The 26,839-nt window shown below is 47.5% G+C and overlaps 1 protein-coding gene across 4 annotated transcripts in view; it reads left to right on the top strand.

The window, feature by feature from the left end:
• Positions 1-25,798, top strand: part of neto1l (neuropilin (NRP) and tolloid (TLL)-like 1, like) — a 414,770-nt gene extending 388,972 nt beyond the window's left edge. For all 4 annotated transcript variants that reach the window (XM_072467143.1, XM_072467140.1, XM_072467142.1 and 1 more), the window contains one exon: positions 24,657-25,798. In XM_072467143.1, the coding sequence (XP_072323244.1) occupies positions 24,657-24,759 (103 nt within the window). In that variant the 3' untranslated portion in view covers positions 24,760-25,798. The remainder of the gene's footprint in view (positions 1-24,656) is intronic.
• The last annotated feature ends 1,041 nt before the right edge of the window (positions 25,799-26,839 follow it).

The following is a 26,839-nucleotide window of genomic DNA, read 5'->3' as shown; positions in this document are numbered from 1 at the left end:
ACGTGTGCCAACCCCTCCCATGACCACCCTCACCCCATATCCCCCACACCATTCTCACGTCAACATCACCACGCCGACCTACGTGCCCACTCCTAATCCCTCCCGGCCTGCGTTCTAACCATCTGTCTTGTATTGTGTCTTGCAAGGCCTGTTAGTGATGGGACAGGTCCATTTGGCGTCCCCCGCCCACAGCTAATGCCCCAGCCGAACAGTGGCTCCGAGAGCAGCTTGGAGACCAGCCCTCCACTTGAGACTCAGGAGACCCCAGAGCTGGAGTCTGGGGATGACGCTGATTCCCTGTCACAGCTATCTTCAACACCCTCCACCAGACATAGCTAGGAACGCCAGCGACATTGCCCAGGCGCTGGCCAATGTGGCGCAGATGCAAAGGGAGGTGGCCCAGTCCCAGAGGGAGATGGCGTAGTTATTGGCTGATGTGGCACACGCCCAGAAGGTGGTGGCGCAGTCGCAGCATAATGTGGCGCGGTCCCAGACGGAGATTGTCCACTACCATTGCTCCATGGCCGCGGGCATTTGGACCCTGGTCGAGATCAGAGCAGGCCTGCAGGACTGGCAGTGCCAGGTGACGGGGGTGCCTCAGGGGATAGCTCCCCTCGCAACCCCGTCCCATGGAGTAGCTCGGGAGCCATCAGACATCCCGAGGGAGGAGGAGGTGAAGGGGCACGTGCTGGTAACTCCTGCAGGGGAGGTGCCAGAACACCTCAGCATCTTGGATTCTCCCCCCACCCCTCCTGTCCTTGGTGCATCTGGTGGGCAGCGGGCAGAACCGGGCGGCATCACGCCACCCGGGACATTTGAGCAGCAGCCAGTCACATCTGGGCCCGGTCGCCCCAGAAGACCCCTCCCAACAGGGATCTAGGTCCCAGAGCGGGAACCACAGCAGGCCGCCTCCACTCCTGCTGTACAGTCTGAGGATCCACCCAGACGTATCATTAGGGCCCGTAAGGCCAGGAAGTTAGACACTGGTTAAGTTGGCACAGGTGCAGGGTACAGTTTAGTTATAGGGGCGAGGGCACAAATCTGTATATGTTCATTCACATTAAACACCTGTTGCCACCGCGTTACAACGTGCCTCGGTGCACACTGTCTGATGGGTGTGAGGTGAGGGCTGGCTGGCGGGGGGGGGGGGGGGGGGGGGGTGAATGGGGGGGTGAGTAGGATGGACGTTGGGGGGGGGGGGAGTGAATGGGGGGGGAGGGTGGACGTTGGGGTGGGTGAATGGGCGGATCCTATGGGTGGCCCGGACTCCCCACCCCCGCCCCCCTGACCGTCCTCACCACTGCCACCCCAGGGATCCGATAGAACCATGTGATGGAATGACCAGCTTCCATGCAGGGATCACCCAGGTGGACGCTGGACAGTGCTACCATGGGCAGGAGACAAACATCGTCATACGATGCGGAGCACCAGAGTCATCACGAAGTGGGTTGTCATTATCCTCCATCCCATGGACCAAACCCCATGTTACTGCCAGCCCAGGGACCCCACCCCACACTGCGACAGGTATGTATCACAGAGGGCGTTGCAGGCGGGGGCGGGGGTGGGGGTGGAGTGGGATGAGGCAGTGTGCAGTTGGGATGCAGTGTATGTGCTCCTGGCCAGTCCCCCCCGCCCCCTCCACCGCCCCCCCCCACCCGCCCCCCAGTCGGTGAACCTGGAGGCAATCAGAGCGACCTGTGCGCATTGGCCTTGGCGCACACGTCGTGCAGCCTTCCATGCCTGCCTGCGCTCCATGCCCTGCCCACCCTCACCTATCCCCACATCCTCCTCGTCGTACGAGGCCTGCCATTCCTCCTCCAACACATCATCCCTCTGCTACGCGATGTGACAGAGGACACAGCAGGCCGCCACAATGCGGGTGACCCTCTCAGCATCATTCTGGAGGGCACCTCCAGAGTGGTCCAGGCACCTGAACCGCAACTTCAGGAGGCCGAAGCACTGCTCCACCACGCTTCTGATTGCTGCATGGGCTTTGTTGTAGCGGGTCTCTGCTTGGCCTTACACACTGCCCGGTCCGGCAGGTCCTCGAATGACAAGTGGTGCCAATACACATGAGCACTTCAAACGACAAAATGCTCACAAATATGTTCAACAACAGTTGGTAAATCCCAAGATTCAAAGATGCCCCCAACTGAGGTGTGGTATGAAGAACCCAGCAGATACTCACGTTCTCCATTTTTATTCTTGCAGGAATATCAATCAAAAAAGAAATACTGAGAGCATTTTAAAAAAATTAGAAATATGACACAGTGTGAACAATCGGAGCAATGCCTTGAATAATGTTCAGATGCTATGACTCAAACTTAACTTCTCCTGAAAGAAGTAACCATTACAGTTTGAGTTATGAAACAGACTTCTGCTTAATACAATGCTGGTAGATTTACTTGAAACAGTCACATAAAAAATAGATTTCTGCTTCGTTAGAAGTGGAAGATTATAATGGCTAGATATAGAGAGAATGGGAAGATGAAAATAAGCTGAGTGGAACCATACATGACTCTGCTTGATGGGTTGTGTTGACTGGAGTTTTCTCAATCTTATGCCCTTCAATTATCAGCGATTGAATTTTCAGCCATGTACCTCCAGCCATCCGCTGTAACCATAGCATAAGACCCATTGAAACGCTGCAAGGATTAAATTTCATTCATACCCCTTCTCCAGGGTTTCCATGGATCTTCTGTGGTAGACTATCAGCAGATTGCAGGCGGATTTACTATTTTGAAAGCCACACGTCATCCAAAACAAATGGTTTAATCAACTTAACTGCTCCTCAGGTTTTGAAATTCCCTCATTCATTTCTTTGAAGGTCTTTTCCCGAGTGAACATCCTGGCAACATAGTCACAATGTTCTTGATTTTGAATCTGTTGTGTGGTCCAAGGTTTGCAAAAAAGAATTAAATCGATTAAGATTTTCAAATTTGAATCCATTTTTTGTCGACACTAAATTTTAATATTCCTGTCCTATTTATATTCCTAAATTCGAGTTGGTGGATTACTTTATTGCAACAACAACTAAATTACCACAATAGACTGTAAGAGCAATCACCAGTTCTCAGCTTCTGTTCACAGAGCCTCAGCTCTCTCTGGTGAAAAAGGTTTAAAACTGATTACTAATGTTAATATTGTCAAATATTGATTGTGAAGAGAATATATTCAAATCTTAAATTGATATAACACAAGAACAATAAGATAAAGGAACTCTAAGCACTTCTCACACTGAAAAGTATAGTGTTCTCTCGCCAGCAACCCCCTCCCGTCTGCCCTTCTCTCTCATGGGAATCCTGACATCTTCCCAGCATATAAATAGTTGCAGGTAGGAAGTGGAGAGTTTAGAAGATCCGAGGTGACTTGATTGAAATGCATCAGATCCTGCGGGTTCTTGACAGAATCGACGTGGGGAGGATGTTTCCTCTTCTGGGAGGATCTAGTTTGAGCCACTCTGTAAAAACTAATGATCGCCCCATTTAGGACAAGGGTGAGGAGAAGGTTTTCTCTCAGAGGATCATGACTCTTTGGAACTCTCTTCCTCAAAAGGCAGTGGAAGCAGAGTCTTTGAATATTTTTAAGGCGGAGGTAAATAGATTCTTGATAAGCAAGGGGGTGAAAGGTTATCGGGGGTAGGTGGCGATGTGGGATTGAGGTTACAATCAGATCAGCTATGATCTTATTGAAGGGCAGAGCAAGCTAGAAGGACCCAGTGGCCTATTGCTTCTAATTCGTATTTTCATATGTTCGTGAGTGGGATGTTCCTGGTGGGACTGATTCGGGACCTAAAAGGAGAAATATGCATGGAGGCAGAGCACGTAGATTAAGTACTAAGTGACTACTTTGCATCTTCCTTCACTAAAAACAAGGGGCTGGATTCTCCGCACCCCAACGCCAAAATCGCATTTGGCGAAAGGGCCGAGAATCCAGTTGCCCGCATGAAATCGAGACCGGCGCCGGTTCAGCGATTGTTCACCCCCCCCGAAAAGCAGCATACTCGAGGACTACGCTGCACCGATTATGCGCCACCTGAGGCCATTGCCTGAGGCCCGCCCGGCTATTCTCAGCCCCCGACTGGCCGAATTTCCGACAGCGTGGACCACTCATGGTCCCACCGTTCGTGATACATGCGTGGCGGCTGCGGGCTCAGTCCAGGACCGCCACAGTCAGGGGAGGGCCGATCGGAGGGCAGTGGGGGGGCCTCATTCGAGACTGGGTTTTTCTTGGCGGGCAGTCCGAGCCGGGCGCGCGGCCGATCAGGGGCACTATTTCCGCGGTCTGAAGAGGTAGAATTCCGAATGGACTACAGAAGATACAACATGGATGCCGCCTGATATAAAATATACTCTGTCAATGTTCTTGACCCGATGTTATTATCAGTGTCTGTTGCTGTAGTAAGTAAAGCTTTGTGCAAAACAATTGACACACAAGCTGCATCCGGAGAGACAATTAGCTGTTAGCAAACTTGCCTAATGTCGGTATTGTTAGCTACTTAGCTAACGGACCGGACAAAGGTGACTCAAATTAAGGAACTAGCAAGGAATGAGGAAGGATTTGTTCTATGAAACCATTATCTATGTAATGAGGCACAGACTTCCGATTAGAGGCTATAGGAGCTAACTTGTAGCCATTTATGGCATTGAAGATGCATGTTAAGGAGTGTGACGTGAACAGAATTGATTGGGTATATGTAAATGTGAATGCAAACTAATTCCGCTTTCCTTGTGTATACTAACTCAGTGCAACCTCAGCTCAGGTGAGAAAGGGTGCTGCAGACCATAGGGGTCAAAGGCCTTTCTCCCAGAATTCTGAAAATTAATAAATCGCTTCTTTACTCACTCAAATGTCTATTCGTGAATATGTTCACCTGCAATATGGTGCAGCGAGCAGGGTGTCATGGAACTGAGCAGTCGTTCGAGTCAGTGAACGGGGTGAGTAGTAAAACTTTGACCACCCAGAAATAGACACTCGGCAAGCCGACTGATCAGGGACGTGGCACCGGAAGAACCAAAATAATAGACAGACTGCGTGAGTAAGAGAAGTGATTTAACTGGTTTACCTTTAATGTGATACTGCCGCATTGAGAATTAACGAATGAGATTGTTTACAGGTGCGAGAGGTGATTGATGGAGGTATGTTGAAGGACGATGTTGTGAGGCCCTGATCAGGTAAACAGGCATCGGAGAGAAAAGGGGGGTGTTGTGGAACACGTCCGCGGAGGCAAGAGTTACACGTCCGGACCTTCTCGAGAACGGAGGAGGACGCTGCCGGAACTCTGAGAACCTCGCCGTGAGTACTATAAGAAGTCCATGTACTCTCAGTAGAAAAGAATTACGGGACTGTCTAGACATAAACATTCTTTAGTCACACAGGGACGGTAGGTAAATTAATAATGGCGGCGAAATAAGTTAAAGGGGGATCCCCGGGCTCCCTGATAAACTCTTATATGACAGACCGACAGTTGTTAATTAAAAAGATGCAGGAGGACGGCTGGGACGGATCACATACTTTGGAACTCCAGAGAGATTGGCTGACAAAACAAACTGAAGACAAGATTAAGAAAACAGGGGTACTTTTGGTACATCAATTGGCGGGACTAATAGAACAAGTAAATGTGGTAAAACAGAAGAAGACAGAACTAGAGACGAGAGTGAAATGTCAAACAAAAATCATAAAGGAATTAGGGTATAAATTGCATGAGGGGGGAAGAATAGGGCCGTGTCCGGACACAACCTCCCTGCCCCCATATGAGAGTATGGAACCAACTGCCCCTCTTAGTGAGGAGGCTGAGGAGACGGTCGATGTGGCACCCATGAGCCGAGAGGATTCTTTGGCAAACCCGACCGCCAGTTACAAACCATTCACCCCGGGAGAAAGACAACAGATTATGACCGTCCTGGGAAAACTTCAGCCCCGAAGCCAAAATGTAAACTTTTGGACGGAACCCAATGCCGTCTGGGTGGGTCACCAACTGCACTTAAGAGACATTCACCAACTAGTAAGGGCAAGAAGGTTGAGAAACAATGTAACTATTGTAATAAACAGGGCCATCTGGAAGCTGCCTGTTTCAGCAAACAATGCAAGCTGCCTAGAGGCCAAAATACCTTATCCGCTGCAGAGTATAAAGAATGGACAGAATGGAAGAAAAGCCAGAGCTGATGCCCTGTGGCCCCCATTAAAAACAAAAGGGAAGGGAAAATGTATGTGTCTGCACTGCTGGGGTGCCGACAATGCGAAATGCTGGTGGACACAGGAGCATCGGTCTCCGTTACAAACCTCCCCCTCCCTATCACCAATAAATCAATATTTTTACAGGGAATTGAGGGCACCAGAATGACTGCTTACTTTAGTACCACACAGGTGGTAGAGATTGACAACATATACATACCTATGAAATTTTATGTGTGTAAAAATAATGAAGGCACGATTTTGGGCAACGATATCATTAGGGAGTATGAACCAGTGGAGTGGGGCCCAGAACAGGAGGAAGCGTATACCCAATTAAAGTCTGAGTTAATGTCGGCCCTATGATTGGGTTTACCAGACATGAGTAAAGACTTCCACATACTCTGCAACAATGAGGACGGGTTCTATACAACAGTGGTCACACAGGACCATGGAGATAGGAGAAGGCCCGTTGCCTATTACTCTACGGTAGAGGGACCGGTAGTCACTGGACTCTCCCGGTGCATTGCTGCACTAGATTGCGCAGCCTGGGCTGTGAGAGTAAGTGAACCAATAGTTATGACAGGAAACATTATACTACACACAAAACATACCCTGGTAGAAATGTTGAACACCGGAAAGCTAAGATCCGTCTCGAATATGAGGCGGGCCAAGTGGGAGGCGTTCCTCCTCCCTCCAAGTAAGTCAGTAACCATTGTTAGGACATGGGGGAGAACCCAGCCGAGGGAATATTAGGAACAAGGGAACCCCACAATTGTGGGGATGTAGACATGAATCTAGAGACAGGATTAAGGATGCTCCTCTGGCAACAGCGGAAGAAACATTCTATGTAGATGGGTCACGTAAGTATGTCGATGGGCGGCCCCGAATGGGGTGGGCGGTAGTGAATGGAGCATTGGAGACAGTGGTATCAGGACGAATTGATGGAGGCCCGTCGGCCCAAGTGGCAGGACTAGAGGCCCTCCCCAAAGCGCTAGAGTTATCAGAGAACAAGACAGTGAACATTCATACAGACAGTAGGTATATTTTTGGAGTCATACATGACTACATAACTGCTTGGGGTAGGAGGGGATTTATTACAACAGGAGGTAATCCTATAAAACATCAGTTGAGAATAGAAGCCCTCTTAGATGCTAGTAACAAACCCCAACAGGTAGCAGTGATTAAAATTAAGGCACATCAGAGGGAACCGGACCGGAACAGCTTGGACTGGATAAATCACCACGGACCTAGCGGAGCAAAAGGCATTAGAATAGAATGAGGTTGAGGACGCACCGATCGCGCTTGTGGACCACACGGAGAAAGAGATAAGTATTAAAGAACTCCATGAGGACAACCCCGACAGCGAAAGAGGTACGTGGGAAAAGCAAGGCGCGGAGAAGGGTAAGGATGGAGTTTGACGAAAGGATAATCGGGTAATGGCCCCCAAATGTATTCAACATACATTATTGGAGCTCCACCATGGGCTTGGACACTCAGGCAGGGAAGCCATGATAGGGAGCCTGGGAAGGGAGTGGCGGCGGAAAGGAATGGGGCGAGATGTTGCACAATACTGTCATCGTGCATCACCGGTGCCCAGCATAATCCGGGGAGACCCATAAAAGTCAGAATGGGACACCAACCCAGACCACGGGGACCATGGGAACACTTGCAGATAGATTTTACAGGTCCCATGCCACCATCACATGGCAAAGCATACTGCCTCGTGATTATCGATCAATTCACCCGATGGGTGGAGGCTTTCCCTACGTGGAATTGTACCGCCTTGACAGTCGCCAGAGTCTTAACTGAAGAAGTAATTCCCCGATGGGGAGTGTCTATTCAAATAGACTCAGACCAGGGTACCCATTTTACTGGAAATATTATAAAAACGGTGTGCCGATTAATGGGAATAAAGCAGAAATTCCACATTCCCTACCATCCCCAAAGCTCGGGAATGGTGGAGCGGATGAATCAAACTCTTAAAAATGCGCTAGCAAAGGCAATACAGACGTCAGGAAAAACCTGGACCTAAGTATTGTATCTTAATGAAACTGCGGGCAACGCGAGACCGAACCACAGGCTTAACCCCTTATGAACTAATGACAGGAAAAGCGATGCAATTACCAGAAGGCATCATAACAGGCGGGGCCGATGTGGGTCTCCTAAAAGACAGATTAAAACGGTACGTTCTGGAAATGAGTACACAACTCAAAACGATGCGACAGAACGTTCGTGACAATCAGGAAAATAAGGACCGGGCACAAGAGCTCGCGATGGCGGCGTACGTTCCACGGCGGGTAGTAAGGTCATGGTAAAAACCCTGCCCAGTAAACCAGGGTTCGCCCCAAAATGGAGTGGGCCTTATGAGATTATGATGAGTGGAGACACCTGTGCCTGCCTGGACATTAGGGGAAAAGGAGTGTGGAAACATTGGACCCAATTAAAATTATATGAGGAAAAGACGACCTCATCGGGCTTTTCTCATTCATACCGGCTATACGCAGATGAAAGGTTGGACACGGTTGCTCATGTCTAAATCAGATTACCAAGCTACGAAGTAATGGATGATGAACTGATGCTTGCTTTTGTATTTACCTTCCAGATCGTTCAATTTATGATTGTGTAATTTGTATCTATCGGGTTCCTTTTATTGTGCTCGTTGCTTGGCTTAGGGATAAGCTAAGGGAATGAATAGAGATAAGGATGGGAAGCAAGATGGTGTGCTTCCCCAGTCTTCTAAGGAATGTAGTCGCGTTAATATCTATTGTCACGGGTGTAAGGGTGATGGGGTTGGAAGACAATCTTTTTTATAAAACTCATGTACGATTGTACAGAAAGCAGTCTGTGTGTTACCCGTTGGCCAAGTCTGTACAGGCCTTGTTTGTGGCCACCCCGAGTTGGACCCCCCTCCAACTACACACTGCAGACACGTCAGATAGACCCTGTGTGGGACAGACGGGCAGCTATAGTAGAAGCATACAAGGAAGATGCGTGGAACTAATAAACTCCACGCATCCCACTTGCCGGGGTATACAGGGGATTGGAGGGACAAGATGTTCAGACAAGACGGAGTATATTTTCACCTACAGTCCAGGTCCACAGTCTGAGTCCGCTATGGAGCACGCTGTGGCCGCTGGAGGCCACCGGCGTGCGCACGCGCGGCCTCTGACTCGGAAGCGGGGGGGCCGTATTGGCAGCTGGAGCTGCGAGCTCCACGACAGCTGCCTGCTAGCCCCCTGCAAGGCTGTGAATCTGTGGCCTTTTGACGCCAGTCTTTCTGGCGTAAATGACCACAGTTCACACGACGGCGTGGGGACATAGTCCCTGAAACGGAGAATCCAGCCCAAGATACTTTTAATAAAAGAACTGGTATTTGAGATAGTGGATGGCTTAAAATTGATAAAGCAATGATACTGGAAAGACTAGTTGCATTGAAAGTAGGTGGCCAGTAGGCTGCATCCAAGGAAGCACATGAGAACATGGTGGAAGTATTGGTCACAATCCTCCAATCCTTCATAGATACAGGGGGTGGTGCCAGAGGACTGGAGAATTGCAAATGTTACACTCTTCTTCACCAAAGGGTACAAGGATAAGTAAAAAAATTACAGGCCAGCCTTTAATGCCTCTCATTGGCGGTGGATAAGATTTTAAAAATGATAATCTGGGATAAAGTTAACAGTCATTTGAACATGTATGGATTAATTAAGGAATGTCAAAGTCAAATTGTGTTTAACTGTCTTCATGGGCTTTCATGATGAGTTAACAAAGATGGTTGATGAGGGTAACTTGGTTGATGTGATGTATTTGGACCTCCAAGAAAAGCAAGAGGGACAGCATGGATACAACATCAGCTAAAGTTCATAGCGTAATGGTGAATGGTTGTCCATTGCACTTGAGGAAGGTACAGGGTGGGATTCCCAAGGAGTTGGGACCAGAACCACTGTTTTTCTTGATATATGTGAATGATTTGGACAACGGTGTGGTATACAGGCACAATTTCCTAATTAACATGTCCCACAAACCTTGAAAGTGGAGTGAACTGTGAGGCCGATGGTGATAGACATCAAGAGGATACAGGTTGGTAAATGGAATGGTCAGGAAGATGAAGATGGCAGAGGAAATTTAATGCAGTGTGATACATTTTGTTTGGAAGGAAGGGGAGAGGTAATTTAAATAAAATGTACAATTCTAGAGTCGCTGCAGGAACAAAGGGACCTGTAAGGATATGACACCACACTGTCTGAGTGGAATTTACACTTTCTCCCCATGTCTGCGTGGGTTTCCTCCAGGTGCTCCGGTTTCCTCCCGCTGACCAAAAATGTGCAGGTTAGGTCGATTGACCATTCTAAATTGCCGCTTAATAGCCAAAAGGTTACGTGGGTTTACTGGGTTACAGGGATAGGGTGAGGGTATGAGCTTCGGTAGGGTGCTCTTTCCAAGGGTTGGTGCAGACCCGATGGGTCAAGTGGCCTTCTTCTGCACTGGAGGAATTCTATGATTCCATGATTCAAAGCTCAGAAGGTTACAGGGCTGGCTAAGAAAGTAGGCACCATAAATAGAGGCAGGGAGTGCAAAAACAACGAAATGGTGATGAAACGTAATGAAACACTATTTCAGCGTCAGCCGGAATAATGTGTTCAATTTGGTGCATGACACTTTAGGAAGGTAATTAAATCCTTGGAGACGTTATAGAAAAGATTTACAAGACTAGTTCCTGGGATGAGACACTTCAGTTGCATGGATAAATTGGTGAAGCTGGTGTTGTTCTCCTGAGAGAATAGAAGGTTGGGAGCAATGGAGGTGCCCAGAATTACAAGGAAACTTAGACAGAGTAGACAGAAACTATTTCCATTGGCGGATGGGTCGAGAATCAAAGAGCACAGAGTTAGGTGGTTGGCAAAAGGACCAAAGGGGCCATGCATAAAAACATTTTTATGCAGCGGTTGGTACAACCTGCGATTCACTGCATGTGACAGTGGTGGAGGCGGGGTGGGGGGAATGAAACACCGATGCCGCCGATTGTGGTAGGGGGGGTTTCACTTTTTCTTTGAAATCGGGGCGCCCTTCTGATCTCTGTACGGCCAAGCTTGCCGGCGTCTTTAGGCCCCGCCATGCCAGCAAAACACGCCCCCCCCTTCTTTTATTTGACAAAACGTCAGAAGATCTGGAGGAAAAACCTGGCAGTTTCTCCGGGGAGGAACACGCCAGTTTTCAGTCAGCACATGACACTTTGCCATTTAGTGGGGGAAATCCTGCAGAAAGTTGGGCAGTTTTATTGCAAAGCGTGTTCACGGAGATGAAATGAAATGAAATGAAAATCGCTTATTGTCGCAAGTAGGCTTCAAATGAAGTTACTGTGAAAAGCCCCTAGTCGCCACATTCCGGCGCCTGTTCGGGGAGGCTGTTCCGGGAATCGAACCGTGCTGCTGGCCTGCCTTGGTCTGCTTTCAAAGCCAGCGATTTAGTATGTTACAAGCATGTTCATTTCTTTCACATGGACGGCACGGTGACACAGTGGCTAACACTGCTGTCTCACAGCGCCAGGTCCCAGGTTCAATTCCGGCCTCAGGTGACTGTGTGGAGTTTGTATATTCTCCCTGTGTCAGCATGGGTTTCTGGTTTCATCCCACAGTCCAAAGATGTGCAGTTTAGGTAGATTGGATCAATATGTGGGGTTACAGGGATAGGGTGAGGGAGTGCACCCAGGTAGAGTGCACTTTCGGTGAAGTTGGGACAGGCTTGATTGGTCAAATGGCCTCCTACACTGTAGGGATTCAATACACAGTCATGGTACATTGAAAACTGCTTTTGAGCAATTTGACCAAAGCTTTTGAGATGGTTCCAGAGGCTTATAGCCAGAAATTTAGACATTTAAGGAAGAAAGAGGGTCGGATTTTGTTGGAATTTCTTTGGGAAAAGAAAATGATATTGGCCGGTGGCTTAGAGCTATGAAAATTGAATGAGATTTTGAAAATGTTCGAGTGAAAGAGCAAATGGAAGAATTTAATAAAAGTGTCCATTTAGGAATAAGGTCCCACCTGAAGACCACAATGTTTCTAAGACAAGGGCAGCTGCTGTGATGGTAGATGATTAGAAATTGTCTCCCAGTGATTTGAGGAAACCTGTTTTCAAACCCAAACAGAAACCCCAGAGAGATAAGGGGTGGAATTTTCTATATTTTTGACTAAGTGTTAATTCAGGCGGGAAAAGTAGAGTGTAGCCTGGCGGCTCCAGTGCTGGCTTTATCCACCATATTGTTTGACACCTGGTCAAAGCAAATCCTGGCGGTGGGCCCATGATGTCAGGGGCAGTGCCACTGTCCTGCCCATGCATGCCGCGCTCCTAAATAGGGGCTGTGCCTAACTCTGCATTAACAGTGGCTTCCCTTCGCCAGGTCCCCGTTTATCAAAAGCTTTTCGAAACCCTTTAGCCAGATGGTGGAGGGGAGGGGGGGTTGAATCCAAATATGGTGGCATGGGGGGGATAATAGAGCAGGAAAACCAACTGATGATATTCAAATGTATGGTAGTGGAGTTCCTCAGCTTTCATGATGGGAACCCTATTATGCCATTGATGGGGCGGGTGGGGGGGGGGGGGGGGGTACAGGGGCAGGGGCAATCGGATCGGGAAATCCTGATTCCGTTGAGAGATTCAGGGCAGCACGGGAGCACTGTGGTTAGCACAGTTGCTTCCCAGGGCTAAATCGCTGGCTTTGAAAGCAGGCCAAGGCAGGCCAGCAGCATGGTTCAATTCCCGTACCAGCCTCCCCGAACAGGCGCCGGAATGTGGCGACTAGGGGCTTTTCACAGTAACTTCGTTTGAAGCCTACTTGTGACAATAAGCGATTTTCATTTCATAATATTCAACATACACAGTTATCTGCCATCCCAGAAACATTGCACAGTTGTCTTCTAAAGGAAAAAAAGAAAGACAAGTGTTAAAATCTTTTAGACATATTTCCCCCCTTTTAATAGGTCAACATTTTTCGTTCTCCTTAACAATTAAAGGAATATCGATGTATCCATTAAATTTGTTGGTTCTTGAAAAGTTCCCCTCAAATGGCTTTCTCCAACTGCACAATGATTACAGTTATGGAACACATTTGCTGCACTGCATATGTTGTTGTAGCTTTTTTTTTGTAGCTCATGATTTTATCCTCCCTGAGAAAGAATTCAATTCCAGTCTCCCTGCACGGCAGGCCAAGCATACTTGTGGGTATAGATCAGGAGCGCTGCCTCAACAATCACCCTCACCCGAGTTCAAGGCAACAACTTCACAGACACTTGGTCTGAGAAAGTGAACTGCGTCTCCGCCGAGGAAAGCGATGATTGAGAGATATTGGGCTGGATTCTCTGCTGGCGGGATTCTCCATTGCGATGGCAGCGCACTCACGCCCGAGAATTTCCCGACGGCGTGGGGCTGCCCACTATGGGAAACCCCACTGGCCAGCTGGCAGGACAGTGAATCCCGCACATTAATTTTTCCCAGATAGCCTGTTAAATAAGTTCCTAGAATCATAGAATTTACAGTGCAGAAGGAGGCCATTCGGCCCAACGAGTCTGCACCGGCTCTTGGAAAGAGCACCCTATTTAGGCCTACACCTCCACCTTATCCCCGTAACCCTGCAACCCCATCTAACCTAAGGGCAATTTAGAATGGCTAATCCACCTAACCTGCACATCTTTAGACTGTGGAGGGAAACCGGAGCACCCGGAGGAAACCCACGCAGACACGGGGAGAACATGCAGACCCCGCACAGACAGTGACTCAAGCGGGAATCTAAACTGGGACCCTGGAGCTGTGAAGCTATAGTGCTGACCACTATGCTACCTGTAGCGCACAATGACTCATGAGAGACGAAAAGTGATGAAGTCGATCCAGGCTTTATTAAGCGATGCTTGTCCCCAGCAGCTCAGCAACAGAATGAAGCTGCGGGGAGAAGCTCGGGTTCTTATACTCCGCCTTCAGGGCGGAGCCAGGAGTCGGCAGCCAACCAGGATCCGGTTTCTGTCAGCCAATAGCATCTCGGCTTCACAGTCCCACATGACCCGATGCATCCGTTGACCAGCACCGTTGTTGTCGTCATCTGGAGCGTCCGGGGCCGCGATTGTTCCAGTGTCACCGAAGCCAGTCGGGGTAGTAGTGTCGCGGCGTCTTCTTCGGACCCCGTGGAGCCGTCGATGCTGGGGTCCTTTGTTGTCAACCAAGATGGTGGCGTCCATGAATCGCATGCGGCCGGGGGTGGACAAAATGGCCGCCCCCATGGAGTCCTTGCGACTCTCTTTCTAAAAGTCTTTGGCGGATTTGGGGAGAGTTCATACCTGCCACAAATGCATCGCGAATTAGCATGTCCATGTGTTCGATCGCGTTCACCGGTGGGCAGCTGCAGCCCCCTCCCAAAATTAGCAGCGCGGCGTAGAATTCTTCTAGCGATTCTCCGGGACTTTGCCGTCTCGTCGCGAGTTGGTAGCGCGCGTAGACCTGGTTAATGGGCCGAACATAGATGCCCTTCAGCAATGCGAGCGCTGTCGGGATATCCTCTGCGTCTTCTATGAGAGGGTACATTTCCGGGCTTACCCTCGAATGCAGGACCTGCATTTTCTGGTCTTCTGTGATCCGGCCGGGGGCCGTTCGGCGGCAGCCTTCAAAGCATGCTTGCCAGTGTTTAAATACTGCTGCCAAGTTCGCTGCGTGGGGGCTGATCCGCAGGCATTCCGGGGCGATCCGGAGTTCCATAGTCCTTTAAGCTCGCTTAATAAATTGTAGCGCACAATGACTCACGAGAGACGAAAAGTGATGAAGTCGATCCAGGCTTTATTAAGCGATGCTTGTCCCCAGCAGCTCAGCAACAGAATGAAGCTGCGGGGAGAAGCTCGGGTTCTTATACTCCGCCTTCAGGGTGGAGCCAGGAGTCGGCAGCCAACCAGGACCCGGGATCTGTCAGCCAATAGCATCTCGGCTTCACAGTCCCACATGACCCCTAATACATATCACCACACTACCGTGCTGCCCTAAGTTGTTGGCCAAGTCATAATTACATGGACATTAAAAGGGTCTGCGGTTGTCTCTTCACAAATTGTGGAGGGGCGGGTTTGTACCTGCATGGCGGTTGGGGTGGGGGGGAGGTGGGGCGGAGATAGGCTGGAGTTTTGCGTTTGTTCCTGCTGGTAGGATGTTACGGTCTCTCCAAAGGGAAAACCCTGCCGTGGTCTCTCCACCAGTGGCGGCAGGGTGGGGGGCATGGGGACAGAGGGTGCATACAGCCCGTGGCTGGCCAATATCATTGAGCCGCCTCCCGCCGCTGTGAGACACGCCATTGGAGTGCACAAAAATCCCGCCCCAGTCTTAGTTCTAAAACCAAATCTAATAAAACTTCAAAAATTATGTGTCGCAGCTAATATCAATTTAAGAATACCCATTTCTTCAAAGTAATGTTTTATCTTAATCCACCGAGTAAATCAGTTTTTTGGGCAGGTGAATAGAAAAGCTCTCCAATTTAAAATATCCAACTCCTCGACAACCACAGAAACATTGAGGGGGTTCTCCCAGTTACCTTCCACAATATTCCTGATTTTATGAAAGGAAACTGGAACAGTTATACCCTTCCAAAACCAGATTACGTTATTCTTCAGCAGCAAAGGGTGTTGCCTCTTTGATTAACTCCGCGACTTAGATGTGTCCTTAATATTCACTATGATTTAATTGTTGAAATAGTTTTATTATCCATGCTGTGAGCCTATACATTGTCATTATGTTTTTAAATATGTCCTTCATATCTTTCCAGTTTACCTCCAATTGTTTTATTGAAGTGATTTTAAACGTTTAATAGGGGAATAGATTTTAAAAAACTTTGTTTGTCTAATTTGCAGAGGTAGTTTGAAGGAAGGCCTTCAAAATTATTAAGGGGACAATACAATCGTAAAAGCTTTTAAAATTCCTTTGAAAATGACTTTAGAGATATCGGTTTAATACCTGTTCAAACCAAAAGATGTCAGCTAGTGCTATCCATGTATATGCTTTAAGGTTTCTGGTATAAATGGATATGCATGAATATGTGTCCTCTTCCTCAGTTCTAAGGTATAATGGGAGTGCTTTGGAGCCTCTATTAGCCAAGAGAACAAACGCCGCTGTGGGCGCAATATCTTGCAAGAATCGGAAACAAGATTCTCGCCGGCAAGATCACAAGGGTCAGGGAGCCTCTGTGGGAAGCTCCATTGGGGTGGGGAGGGGAGGGATGTTCCCTTATGTATGGGGGGGGTTTGCCCCATTGCTCATGTGTGGCAGATGGGGTTGCCCCAGTGCCTGTGTTGTGGGAGGAACGGCGGGGGGAGAGGGGGGGGGGGGGGGCGTTCCCAGTTCTTATGTCGGGAGGGGTTGCCCCAATGCATGTGTTGGGAGGGGGGTGGGATTCACCGTATCTTTAAGGTGGAGGGGAATAAGCTTTTTAAATTTGAATTTGGTCCCCCAATCGCTGTGGAGCTGGCATTGCCAGCTCTACCAGGTCCTGCCCTGCCAGCGCATGGTGGCATCAGAGGCGCCTGCAGCATTGTTTTTTTCTAAGTGCAGCGGTATCTGGCGAGGAAAGCTGGCCATGCAGCCGGGAAGAAGCACACTAGTTTCCTCAACAGAGCCAGCTCTTGGAGAAAAAAGCAAAAAGATTTTCCTCAATATTCCTGAATACATATGAGTTTAAAATTAATCTCAGTGCTATAGTCAAACAGCATTTCTGCTTAAACTCCTGTTAAATGTGCTGATCAGAAATACAACTCTTGCCTCCCAGTCCTACTTTTCTATCCAGTGGACCAGCAAGCATGACACTTGTAGGCAACATTAGTTGGGAGGTCAGAGACCCTCACACCCTGATATTCCAAAGATTAATTTGAACAAACTGGAAATGATGGCCTGTCTAGGCATGATATTTCCTGTTTCAGGTACGTGTTATCCCTCACTGCAAGCACCTCACAGGGAAAGCAATGTATGGAACTTGCCGTGTTCACTAAAATGAGCCAAAACACACCCATGTCTGAAATTTTACCAAGGTGCAAGCAAAATATTGAGGATGTTGGAAATCTGAAATATAGGGCTGGAGTCTCCAGCATTCGAGCTGAGAGTTTCTCGGCAAGCGGGAGGCGGCGCGCCATTCGCTGGCGGCGGGATTCTTCGCTCCCGCCACTGTCAATGGGATTTCCCATTGAAGCCGCCCAACGCAGCCGGGACCAGAGAATCCTGCCATCAGCGAACGGCCGGAGAATTCAGCCACAAACAGAAAATGCTGGACGTTCACAGCAATTCGTCAGACTTGCCGGACATCAAATATTCAGCAGTTCACCTTTTGACGTAGAAGCAAGAGTGCGATGAGGAAAGTCATGGACTTGAAATGTTAACTCTGTGTCGCTCTTCACATATGCTGCCTGAGAATCGCAGGAGCGGCAACGGACCCGATCTCGGGTTTGACGCCCATTCTCCGCCCCCGCCGAGCTCAATTTCGGCACGGAGGCTCGAAGAATCCCGCCACTGAACTCTACCCCCTGGAACAGAAAAGGCAGCAGATTCAGGGGATCACCACCACCTGCACACTCCCCTCCAAGCCACTCACCACTCTGGCTTGGAACCATGTTGCTGTTCCTTCACTGTCACTGGATCAAAATCCTGGGACACCCTCCCTAACAGCACTGTGAGCGTCCCTGCACCACATGGACTGCAGTGGATCAAGAAGGTGGCTGACTGTCACCTTCTCAAGGGCAATTAGAGATGAGCAATAAATACAGGCCTAGCCGGTGATGCATTTATCCTATGAAAGCAACAGAATGTGGCCAACATGTGTCCTTCAATGAAGTCCTCAAAACAACAGATTAACAATTTTTAAAAATCTTATTGCTGCTTATCGGACTTTGCTATATGTAAATTGACTCCCAGTTTCTCTACAAAGTATAAATGATTTCTACTTTGGACTCCTGGGAATTTAAATCTTGGTTTATAAAAGTAAGCTGTTTTTGTATAGCACATAGAACATAGAACAGTACAGCACAGAACAGGCCCTTCGGCCCTCGATGTTGTGCCGAGCATTGTCCAAAACCAAGATCAAGCAATCCCACTCCCTGTCATTCTGGTGTGCTCCATGTGCCTATCCAATAACCGCTTGAAAGTTCCCAAAGTGTCCGACTCCACTATCACAGCAGGCAGTCCATTCCACACCCTAACCACTCTCTGAGTAAAGAACCTACCTCGGACATCCCGCCTATATCTCCCACCCTGACTCTTATAGTTATGCCCCCTTGTAACAGCTACATCCACCCGAGGAAATAGTCTCTGTACGTCCACTCTATCTATCCCCCTCATTATCTTATAAACCTCTATTAAGTCGCCTCTCATCCTCCTCCGCTCCAAAGAGAAAAGCCCTAGCTCCCTCAACCGTTCCTCATAAGACCTATCCTGCAAACCAGGCAGCATCTTGGTAAATCTCCTTTGCACCCTTTCCAATGCTTCCATATCCTTCCTATAATGAGGTGACCAGAACTGCACACATTACTCCAAATGTGGTCTCACCAGGGTCATGTATAGTTGCAGCATAACCCCGCGGCTCTTAAACTCAAGCCCCCTGTTAATAAACACTAAAACACTATAAGCCTTCTTCACGGCTCTATCCACTTGAGTGGCAACCTTCAGAGATCTGTGGACATGAACCCCAAGATCTCTCTGTTCCTCCACATTCCTCAGAACCCTGCCGTTGACGCTGTAATCCGCATTTAAATTTTTTCTACCAAAATGAATCACCTCGCACTTATCAGGGTTAAACTCCATCTGCCATTTTACGGCCCAGCTCTGCATCCTATCAGTGTCTCTTTGCAGCCTACAACAGCCCTCCACCTCATCCACTACTCCACCAATCTTGGTGTCATCAGCAAATTTACTGACCCACCCTTCAGCCCCCTCCTCCAAGTCATTGATAAAAATCAAAAATAGCAGAGGACCCAGCACTGATCCCTGTGGTACACCGCTCCAGTCTGAAAATTTTCCATCCACCACCACCCTCTGTCTTCTTTGTGAGAGCCAGTTACTTATCCAATTGGCCAAATTTCCCGCTATCCCACATCTCCTTACTTTCTTCATGAGCCGACCATGGGGACCATATGTTAGTCTTGCGGAGAAATATACCACTACCGAGTAATAAAAGCATTATTAAGTGAAACAAATTATGAAATAGCTCAACATGAGAGTAAGAAAACTTGGGGAGCAAGATAAGCACATGGCTTCTACTGATTAGCAACATTTGTTCCAACATCCATTAAATCTAAGAAAAGGATTGAACCACAAGTATGATTTGAAATAAAGTTCCTGTTTTCACTTTGACAGGAAGTTCACATTCATCATTGGGACAATTACAATTTTCCTTTCAAAGCTTCCCACACTCGCCCCAGGTTTGCTATACCATGTCCTGTTTCACTACCTTCAGTCCAGCACTCTTGCTCAATCAACATCTTCCTGTTGCATTCAATCATTATAATGATACTTTCCACATAGCTGCATTGGTTTCCTAGTCATAGAATCATAGAATCATAGAAGTTTACAGCATGGAAACAGGCCCTTCGGCCCAACCAGTCCATGCCGCCCAGTTTTTACCATTAAGCTAGTCCCAGTTGCCCGCACTTGGCCCATAACCCTCTATACCCATCTTACCCATGTAACTATCTAAATGCTTTTTGAAAGACACAATTGTACCCGCCTCTACTACTACCTCTGGCAGCACATTCCAGACACTCACTACCCTCTGAGTGAAGAAATTGCCCCTCTGGGCCCTTCTGAATCTCTCCCCTCTCACCTTAAACCTATGCCCTCTAGTTTTAGACTCCCCTACCTTTGGGAAAAGATGTTGACTATCTACCTTATCTATGCCCCTCATTATTTTATAGACCTCTATAAGATCACCCCTAAGCCTCCTACGCTACAGGGAAAAAAGTCCCAGTCTATCCAGCCTCTCCTTATAACTCAAACCATCAAGTCCCGGCAACATCCTAGTAAATCTTTTCTGCACTCTTTCTAGTTTAATAATATCCTTTCTATAATAGGGTGACCAGAATTGCACACAGTATTCCAAGTGTGGCCGTACCAATGTCTTGTACAACTTCAACAAGACGTCCCAACTCCTATATTCAATGTTCTGACCAATATCTCTGTCTAAACTACCGGGAACAAGACTTTGCGTGTATATTTAATACAGCTGTGATCTCTATCCTAGTCTCTACTCACTGGGTCATTAAATTAAAAAGTTGCCACATGCTAAAGCGTCACTTCAAAGAACAAAGAACAAAGAACAAAGAAAGGTACAGCATCGGAACAGGCCCTTCAGCCCTCAAAGCCTGTGCCAACTATGCTTCCCAACTAACCTAAATCCTTTTACACTTCTGGGGCCCTCTGTTCCCATCCTATTCATGGAATTGTCAAGGAACCCCTTATACATCACTATCGTACCTGCTTTCACCACTTTCTCCGGCAGCGAGTTCCAGCCGCCCACTACTCTCTCTATAAAAAACTTCTCTCAGATATCTCTATGAAATTTGCCCATCGCGCCTTAAACTTATGTCCCCTAGTAATTGACTCTTCCACCCTGGGAAAAGGCTTCTGACTATCCACTCCATACCCCTCATATTTTTGTAGACTTCTATCAGGTCACCCCTCAACATCCATCATTCCAGTGAGAACAAACCGAGTTTATCCAACCTCTCTTCATAGCTCCTAACCTGATGGATTGGCTGGCTCATTAAATCAACGCACCACTGATTGATCTTTCATCCTGTGCACCATAACTGATATATTAATCTCAAGCTCATGACTAAACATTGGAATATTTTATTTTCCAGATGTATAAGCAATTTCAGTGTGCTTTGGTTTCGACCTGTAACCATGTCGTGAAATTACAGTACATGTTGCATCAAAGATGATTATATATGACTCAGTGACTAAAGTAGATTTGTGGAATTCACTTTGATTAAATCTTGCCAGACAATACTGTTAGACCCATCTGAGAAGGCACAATTAATCTTACGTGCTTAACTCAAGCTATTCATAACCAATGGCTTTAATATCAGCTTCCAACTGTTCAGTTTGAGCGAATAGAGCACAGATGCATTGTAATTCTCATCATCAATCTTTAACAGCAGTTCGATCATTATTACTGATTGCTTCGGTTTATCCAAAGGCAGATAATAATTCCCAAAATCATCAAGTGTGTTCTAAGATTAATATTTTGATTCTGAGAACCATAACCAACTTCTCAGCAAGATATTTTGTGAGGTCCGTTAAATCTCATGACATCTGAACATCTTTCTGAAATGAAAATTCAGGGCCAGATTTTGCTGTCAAAATAACGGTGAGGCCAAAGGCACCAGCTGTTATTTGTGTGTAAAAGACACAGCAACATCAGGCGAGAGACAGGCACGCAGTTGCTTGCCTCACTCCTGACATGAATTGCATGGCATGAAGCTGCCATGTTTGAGAGGCAAATACAAACTAAGTTTGTCAAAGAAATTTAAAGTTATGCCATTTGTAGCTGCCATTTTCGGGCGGCACAGTGGCAAAGTGGTTAGCACTGCTGCCTCACAGCGCCAGGGACCCGGGTTCTCATTCCAACCTCAAGCGACTGTCTGTGTAGAGTTTGCACATTTTTCCTGTGTCTGTGTGGGTTTCCTCTGAGTGCTCTGGTCTCCTCCCACAGTCCAAAGATGTACAAGTTAGGTGGATTGGATATGCTAAGTTTCCCCTTAGGTGGGGTTACAGGGATAGGATGGGGGATTAGGCCTGGGTTGGGATGCTCTTTCAGGGGGTCGATGGATACTCGATGGGCTGAATGGCCTCCTCCTGCACTGTAGGGATTAATAGCAAAATAATTGTTCATTACTGCCAATCAGCCACTCTGGCATTGAAAATTAATCCTAAAAGTGTGGAGTTATATTCCTTCAGGTATTAACTATTGCAGAACTAGGGCAGCACGGTAGTACAGTGGCTGGTATTGTGGCTTCACAGCACCAGGGTCCCAGGTTCGATTCCCGGCTGGATCACTGTCTGTGCGGAGTCTGCACGTTCTCCCCGTGTCTGCGTGGGTTTCCTCCGGGTGCTCCGGTTTCCTCCCACAAGTCCCGAAAGACATGTTGTTAGGTAATTTGGACATTCTGAATTAACAAGGCAACCAACTGTGTATCTCCTTGATCAGTTAAATGAAGCACCCACTACCAAGCTTATGCACATCATTTCCATGGCCTCCTGCCTTCAACCCTTGGAGAATTGAAGCCCGAGCTTCAGTATCAGCCTTCCCTAAAGCTTCTTCAGCTTAACCAGGTCTAGAATCTATGGATGTGCCTGACATCTCCTTCCTTTCCTCCAGAAATCTAGTGTCACAGATGGTGGCATAGTGGTAACATGGATCATCTCTACCCCGTAAGTCCCCTGCGGTTTATAACAATGACCATGACAACTATCATTTATGTTGTAAAAAATGACCTGGTTCACTCATACCACTTTAGCGAAGGAAATTTGCCATACCTGTCTGGCCTACATATGACTCCAGACCTTCAGCAATATGGTCGATCGTAACCACCCTCTCCAAATGGCATAGCAATCCATTCAGCTCAAGGGAAGTTAGGGACAAGCAGCAAATGCTGGCCTTGCTAGTGATGCCCGCATCCCATGAAAGAATATTTTAAAATTCTCCAGTCTGAAAATAGGTGGTTTGCTGACTCGCGACATATATCAAACAAAGCAATGGTGTTAAACTTTCCTGTCAGTTTTTGAAGTGTTCATTAGCCAGGATTTTAACAATGATATAACTATGCACAGGCAGTAAAGAAGATCTTGTCACTAAATTCTGGTTTCCATGCACATTTTGCTTTGAAAAATGTAATTGAAAAAGTAGCCATGCATCATGGCATTTTGAAAATTTTGAGAAAATGGCCATCTGTCCTTTCGGCACTCACAATTTTTCATACCGGGACTAATTCAATTTCTGCATTTGAAGTTCCAAGATATTAGGAACTTTCCTTCTGTTTCCATAATTTTTCGATCGTTACATGCTGTAAACAGACAGAATGAAACTAAACTGTGATAGTTCCAGCAGGAATGCTGAAATGCTAAATCCTACTCCATGTGCAAAATGGACCGCTCAGTAATCCACTAATATTGATAAAATATAGGTGGACACCCTGGGTGAGTAGTATGGGATATCTTCAAGCCTGAAAAGCAAGGAAGAAAGAAGATAAAATAATTTCAAAAAGTCGTGATTATGTGATAGCCAAGCTTCTGTTTTTTTCATTTCAATGTTTTATTATATACTGGTTTCACATTTTGGAAGAATAATCCTTTTTTAAAATTTAGAGTGCCTAATTGTTTTTCCAATTAAGGGTCAATTTTGTTAGGGTGAGACCCACGCAAGCACGGGGAGAGTGTGCAAACTCCACACGGACAGTGATCCAGGGCCAGGATCGAACCAGGGTCCTTGGCGTCGTGTGGCAGCAGTGCGCCACCATGGTGTCCTTTGGAAAAATAATCCTAAGATTTTTCCTCCCGTATGTTTTCGCTTGGCCTCTTCACGGTTCTTGATGCCAGATGAGGTCGTTAGAACGAGATACCCAAACTGACAAGAAGGCCTTCGACCATTTTTCCACATTTCTAGCTCCTTCAACAGCGAATCTGGGGCTCATGACACTGCACTTGTTCAGTCTGCCTGTGAGGTTGACAACTAGTTTCCCATCCCTGTTGTCATCAATAATCTCAAACTATCTAATGTTAACAGCCTGCAGCTTTTGAAAGCTTGAGTGAAAACAAATGCAGACAGATAATGTCTGTGCGGAGTCTGCACATCCTCCCCGTGTGTGCGTGGGTTTCCTCCGGGTGCTCCGGTTTCCTCCCACAGTCCAAAGATGTGCAGGTTAGGTGGATTGGCCATGATAAATTGCCCTTAGTGTCCAAAATTGCCCTTAATGTTGGGTGGGGTTACTGGGTTATGGGGATAGGGTGGAGGTGTTGACCTTGGGTAGGGTGCTCCTTCCAAGAGCCGGTGCAGACTCGATGGGTCGAATGGCCTCCTTCTGCACTGTAAATTCTATGAATCTATGATAATTGGACCAGAATGAGGATCAGCGAAGATTCCTGTGAAAACTGAAGGAGAGAGTTGAGGGGAGGATTGCCTAACAGATGATTTTGTTTTCTCGTATCATGTCCAGGGACAGCAATTCACTCTACATCTGTTGTTCAGTAGACAGCGTCAATCCCTCCTGTAGAACCTGCTTCAGTAGCATCATTTCTCAGTGGTCCACCAATATTTGAGGTGATTGCAGAACAATATTTTGCGAGCATATCATTCAACAGCAAATTATTATTTTTTTCTTCCATTTCATTCATACTTCAATCTTTTCAGCTGCTGCATTCTTGGTGGAGTACTTCACCATCGGCTGGTCGCATGATGCTAATGATGTTCTTATTCTCTTCTTCAGAGGGATACCCCTGAGGTTGGAAGAGAATGACAGTGATGACAGCGACAATTGCGAAATTCATCAAGAAAGGCCGACAGGACCTTACTTCCTCCACCACTGTTAAAAATATGACCACCTCTCACTGCATCCTCCAGGCCGGCCAACTAACATGACTGCCACATTCTCAGGCTCATTACAATATTCAAAGTCCTTCCCGTTAGCATCATTACCAATCTCACTCTGCAGCACCTGATAGATGCAGAGAAAATAAGACAAATTCTAAGTGCCTGAGCCCATATGTGTAGACGGAAAGGCATGGATAACTGGCAGACGAGTGTGTACTGATTAAAAGCTTCAGGTTTGGAAAACATTACTTCCTTTGCAGTGGAACAACTACAACAATGTGACCCGTCGGCATCTCAGCCCAAGAGAAGGTTTGATCCATCACACCCTAACCGCATGTGATCGAAGCCCGGAGTGATTATATTTCGCTTCTTTTTGCTGTGATTATTTTTTTATCAGGTACAGCAAGTTTCTACTGTCAAAAGTGCAATTTTTGTCATTTTCAAAACCAAACTGTATTTTCAGAGAAAAATATTTGCTATGTCCGTCCGAACAATCCTCCTCACAGTCATGTTAGGACAGAGTAGCTCCAGTGAAAACTTATTTGATATTGTTGTTCTCCACCCCCCACCCCCCCATAAAGAAGTGTGTAATTATTTCAGTTGTCTCCTCTGAGCTTTATCATAAACTGTCCGAACATATGCATATTTAAGTATTTATTGAGGAGATGCTGTCATTTAATTGGAAAAGGAAGTTCCATTATTTTGAAATTCGAAAACTGCAATATGAAATCAAGAATGTGGGGCGTCATTCTCCGCCGGCGGGAGTCTCCGTTTTGCCGGCGCCCGGGGGTTTCCCGACAGCGTGGGGCTGCCCCACAATGGGAAACCCCATTGACCGGCCGGTGTTACGGAGACTCCCGCCGGCCGGTCGGGGCAGAAATGTGGCGGGGCGGGTAGGAGAATTTCGCCCGTGCTGTTTCACTGAACTTATTTTGCAGTTTTATTCCAAGTATACATGAGGTATTCCGTTCTCAAGCTGCCAACTATCATTGTTAAATACGTATGTTAAAATGTCAAAACTTTTGTTACTGCATTGCTTTGGGCTTTTTATTGAAAATTGAAATAAATAGTTAAATTATTGCTTAAAGACCCCTGGTTCTTATTTTTTTTAAACAAAATCAAATAAGCTGTTACATTTTATTGAGGAATATAGGGACAGGTTGAAACAATTCAGCCCCTTGTGACTGTTCCTTTAGTCAATCAGGTCAAGGCTGTTTAATGGCTCAACTCTATTTACCAGAAGGCCCAACGGGCGGCGATCCGGGAGGGACAGCCCCCTGATCCGGCTGATATCTTGGAATGTGAGAGGCCTGAACGGGCTGGTCAAGAAGGCCCGTGTGTGCGCGCACCTGAAGTGACTGAAGGCAGATGTGGCTATATGGTCATGCTCCAGGAGATGCATTTGAGGGTGGCACACCAGGTTAGGCTCAGAAAGGGGTGGGTAGGGCTGGTTTAACATTCGGGGCTGGACACAAAGAATCGAGGGGTGTCGATTTTGGTGGGGAAGCGGGTGTCGTTTGAGGCGCTGAGCATCATGGCAGACAATGGAGGTAGGGACGTGATGGTGAGTAGTAACCTGCAGGGGGTGCAGGTGGTCTTGGTGAATGTGTATGACCCGAATTGGGACGGTGCCGGATTTATGCGGCGCATGTTGGGCCGGATTCCGGACCTGGAGGCAGGGAGCTTAATAATGGGGGGGGGACTTTAATACAGTATTGGATCAAGCATTGGACCGCTCTAGGTCCAGGACGGGTAAGAGGCCGGCGGCAGCCAAGGTGTTGAGGGGGTTTATGGACCAGATGGGGGGAGTGGACCCATGGAGTTTTGTTAGGCCGGGGACCAGGGAATTCTCTTTCTTTTCCCACGTCCATAAAGCCTACTCCCGGATAGACTTCTTCGTTTTGAGCAGGGCGCTGATCCCAAGGGTGGAGGACACGGAGTATTCGGCCAAAGCCATCTCAGACCATGCCCCGCACTGGGTGGAGCTCGAGCTAGGGGAGGAGAGGGACCAGCGCCCGCTGTGATGCCTGGAGGTGGGTTTGCTGGTGGATGAGGAGGTGAGCGGGTGGATTCGGGGGT

The sequence above is a fragment of the Scyliorhinus torazame genome, chromosome 11, assembly GCF_047496885.1.
Source record: "Scyliorhinus torazame isolate Kashiwa2021f chromosome 11, sScyTor2.1, whole genome shotgun sequence".
Classification (NCBI taxonomy): domain Eukaryota; kingdom Metazoa; phylum Chordata; class Chondrichthyes; order Carcharhiniformes; family Scyliorhinidae; genus Scyliorhinus; species Scyliorhinus torazame.
The sequence above is the reverse complement of the archived record's forward strand: the minus strand, read 5'-3'. Positions and strand labels throughout refer to the sequence as shown.